This window comes from Empidonax traillii, unplaced genomic scaffold, assembly GCF_003031625.1.
Source record: "Empidonax traillii isolate 1590-97213 ecotype Southwest subspecies unplaced genomic scaffold, ASM303162v1 scaffold1742:size73712, whole genome shotgun sequence".
NCBI classification, from domain to species: Eukaryota; Metazoa; Chordata; class Aves; order Passeriformes; family Tyrannidae; genus Empidonax; species Empidonax traillii.
In genome coordinates, this window is record NW_020956935.1 from 69,580 (window position 1) to 73,712 (window position 4,133).

Consider the following 4,133-nt stretch of genomic DNA (forward strand, 5'->3'; position numbering starts at 1 on the left):
CCACCCACCCACCTGCACAGACGACACTGGCATCCTCCACGTGCCCACAGTTGTGCACTCCCCAGCCGTTGTGCCTGCACATCTGCAGGGAGGGCTCGTCCCCACGGCACTGCACGTCGTCCAGGAAGATGCGCCCCGAGCCCAGGCCAAAGTGGGCAGTTTGTGGGGCTCCAAGGGCCTCCCCACAGCCCAGCTGCCGACACACCACCTGGGCATCCTGCAGGTCCCACTGGTCATCACACACCGTGCCCCACGTGCTGCTGTCGTACAGCTCCACGCGGCCCTCGCAGCCGTTCCTGCCGCCCGACAGGCGCAGGCTGGCACCTGGCACGGGGAACAAGGATGAGGGGCAGGGGCACTCCACCCAGCATCCACAGCCCACACCTCCCCAGCTGCCTTGGACATTGCGCCCCAGTGACCTAAACCAGGGGTGGTTCAGTCCCAAACAGACCAGGGGAGGTCAGGGATGGAGCAAAGACCCCGGGTGTGTAGATGGCAGATTTGTCCTGTCCAGGGATCTCCTGCTGGGGGTCTGAGGGAACTGCCTGAGGGCAGAGTTGATCAAGGCACTGGGTCATTTGCAGAAAAGCCCTATGGAATCCTTGAGATTGACCCATTCCCTGAGGGGGAAAACTCATGCCTCCTGTAGATGCGAAGGGCAGAAAGGACCAGCAGTCATGCACTGAGCAGGATCAGCCAAGGAGGAAGCCCCTAACCTCCTGTTATGCCAGACTGGGGCCCACTACAAAGCTGAACCTTAGCTGGGTGATCAGGAATTACCTGTTGTGAATGGCCATTGTGCAGGAGGGGTTGGATGGGAAGCTGCAAGAAAGTAGAGGCAGTGAATGAACAGGCAGGGAGATTGGGGGAATGGATCGACAGGGATATGGACAAAGACAGGGACACAGTCATAGTCATGGACATGGACATAAAAAGCCAGGCTGGAGAACTAAAGGGGAAATGGGGAGTGGATCCTGTCTTTCCCCCACCCATACACCAGCCTGACATGTCTCCAGTCCTGCCCTGTCCTCCAAAAAACAATCCCACCATCCTGCGCCTTGCTCCCACACTGAGCACCTACACCAGGAGGTGTGCAGAGCCTGCTGTGCCCTCTGTGGGAAACAACAGGGCTTTTGCATGACATGGGCTCCAGCCCCAGGAAGCAGAAGACCCCCACCTCGCCTCTCTGCCCTGGCTCTCCCTAGGCAGCTCAGCAGGGCTGATCCTAAAGGACAGATTCAGAACTCACTCAGAATGATGTGCAAAAAATCCCGTGGTCTCTGCCAGCCACCCACCTGCACAGACGACACTGGCATCCTCCACGTGCCCACAGTTGTGCACTCCCCAGCCGTTGTGCCTGCACATCTGCAGGGAGGGCTCGTCCCCGCGGCACTGCACGTCGTCCAGGAAGATGCGCCCCGAGCCCAGGCCGAAGTGGGCAGCGTGTGGGGCCCCCAGGGCCTCCCCACAGCCCAGCTGCCGACACACCACCTGGGCATCCCGCAGGTCCCACTGGTCATCACACACCGTGCCCCACGTGCTGCCGTCGTACAGCTCCACGCGGCCCTCGCAGCCGTTCCTGCCGCCCGACAGGCGCAGGCTGGCACCTGGCACGGGGAACAAGGCACAGCGTCAAAGTCCCACCAGCCCAGCACCCTCCTGTCCCCAGATATGCTCTTACAGCAGGGCAGCCACAGGTTCACTGCAAGGCTGGGCAGGGATGGGTCTGGTGCGCAGAAATTCCCAGAATAATATGTTGTCTTTGGTGAGGGACAGAGGTACAGGCACAACTAAGAATTTGGTGTCAATGAAAAAGGCTCCAAGTAGAATCAGCACATGACGTGCGCCCCAAGACAGTCCCTCTCCAAGGAGACCCTGTCCTATGACTCCTATCATATCCTGTAGAGGTCTTTCATTCAACTGAAATGACCATTGTGACTTGGTTGTTCCACTCAGCTCTTTGTTCCCTGGGAAGAAAGTCCATGTCCATGGAGATCTCTATTTCAGAACATTTGAGTCAGCATCTTTCATTTCTCCAATCAAATCCCCACTCCCAGAGCACGCTTAGAAAATGGCTCTGATACTACTGATGCAGGAACCAAAGAAGAGAAGGCAGAATGATTCCCCAGTAGTTGTGTCCTTGCTTGCAGTGAGAGGAAATCTCTTTTTGAACAGTTTCCCTCACAATCAGTGGCTGCAGAATTCCTGGACTCAAGCCTCAACAGCCCATTTCCCATTTCTTCTCCATGCTCTGCTTGCATTATCCCTGTGGTCTGGGGTGCCAGGAAAGGGCTAACTGGGGTGGCCCATGTCTGGGAGATTCCCTGCAATGCAATCAGGAGTGGAAGGAAGATCAGGGGCACCAAGGAGACCAGTGGGTGCTCATGGGCAGGGTTACCTGGTGTGCTCTCCTCTGCTCTGGCAGATGTTGTCACTGGGGTGGTCACCTCTGCTGGGCTGGACGCGTCTGGTGTGGCTGTGGATGGCTCTGTGGTGGTCATGTCCAGTGGGGGGGATGCCCCTGTTAGGGAGGTCATTAATTCAATAGCAATGGACACAGCAAAGGACATGGCAGGCAGAGCTGGAGGACTAATGCCATAAGGGAGTGTGGAGCTCTGTCCTGCTGCTCTCCCATCCAGACACCAACCGGACATAACTCCAGTCCTGCCCTGCCCTCCCAAAGAGAATGATCCCACAATGCTGCTGTTTGTCACCCCATCAGGAAGTGTGGAGAGCCTGCTGAGCCCTGGCTGTGTGAAAATTGGGCTTTTGCAAGACATGGGCTACCAGCTCCAGGAAGCAGAAGACCCCAACCTCGCCTCTGTGCCCTGGCTCTCCCAAAGCAGGTCAGCAGGGCTGATCCCAGAGGACAGATCCAGAACATACTTAGAATGATGTCACTCTTGGAAAAGAGATGAGGGTCACTAAGGAGACCAGTGAGTGAGAGTGGACAAGGTTACCTGGTGTGCTCTCCTCTGCTGTGGTAGTTATTCTCAATGTGGGGATCACCTCTGCTGAGGTGGACAGCTCTGCTGTCGAGGGTGGTAGGAGCACGGTGCTTGTCTTTGGTGCACTGGATGTCTCTGTTAGGGAGGTCATTAGTTCAGTGACAATGGACATGACACAGGACATGACAAGCAGAGCTGGAACACTAAGAGAGGACTAAGGAGGAGAGACAGGAGCTCTGTCCTGCCATTCTGGGAATCTTCCTGCAGTACAATCAGGCCAGCGAAGGAAGTTCAGGCACAGCAAAGAGAACAGTGAATGACAGTGAACAGGGTTACCTGCTGTGCTCTCCTCTGCTCTGGTGGCCATTGTTGCTGTGGTGGTTGTATCAAGTTGGGTGAACATCGATGGTGAGGAGCTCAGTGTCACTGTGGTGGTCATCTCTGGTGAAGGGGACATCTCTTCTGGAGAGGTCATCAGTAGTTCAGTGGTTGTTGTCTCTGGGGTTGTCATTGGCACTGTGGTGGTCATCTCTGGTGAAGGGGACATCTCTTCTGGGGAGGTCATCAGTAGTTCGGTAGTTGTTGTCTCTGGGGTTGTCAGTGGCACTGTGGTGGTCATCTCTGGTGAAGGGGGCATCTCTTCTGGGGAGGTCATCAGTAGTTCGGTAGTTGTTGTCTCTGGGGTTGTCAGTGGCACTGTGGTGGTCATCTCTGGTGAAGGGGACATCTCTTCTGGGGAGGTCATCAGTAGTTTGGTGGTTGCTGTCTCTAGGGTTGATATTGGCTCTGTGGTGGCCATCTCTAGGAAGGACAGCTCTGCGCTGCTGGTCAGTGGCACCAAGGTGGTCGGCTCCTCTGGGGATGTCATCACCTCTGGAAGGGCTGTTGATGTTGAGATTGTCATCCCTGCTGGAGGTCTCGTCGTTTCTGGGGATGGTGTAGTTTCTGGGGGTGCTGTGGTTTCCATGGATGTCACCACTTCCACGTATGCTGCCTCCAGTATTTGAGTTGCTGGTGCCATGGAGGTTGTTGGTGCTGCATCAGCCTCCTCTGTGAACCCAGAAGAAAACCACCCCACATGTGAGGACTGTGCTTGTGCAATGGGTACATCTGTGTGTTATCTACAAGCCCGATTCCTTATGGACAAAGCAAAATCAGGGTGAATTATTCTGATGGCAAACTCTG

At 55.8% G+C, this 4,133-nt stretch overlaps 1 protein-coding gene across 1 annotated transcript in view; it reads right to left on the reverse strand.

Annotated features, from left to right (window-relative positions):
• Positions 1–3,442, reverse strand: part of DMBT1 (deleted in malignant brain tumors 1) — a 15,069-nt gene extending 11,627 nt beyond the window's left edge. The window contains exons 1-4 of the mRNA XM_027908538.1: positions 3,285–3,442; positions 1,296–1,607; positions 781–822; positions 13–324 (exon numbers count right to left, since the gene is read on the reverse strand). Of these exons, the coding sequence (XP_027764339.1) occupies positions 13–324; positions 781–822; positions 1,296–1,607; positions 3,285–3,423 (805 nt within the window). The 5' untranslated portion in view covers positions 3,424–3,442. The remainder of the gene's footprint in view (positions 1–12; positions 325–780; positions 823–1,295; positions 1,608–3,284) is intronic.
• Positions 3,443–4,133: the final 691 nt, after the last annotated feature.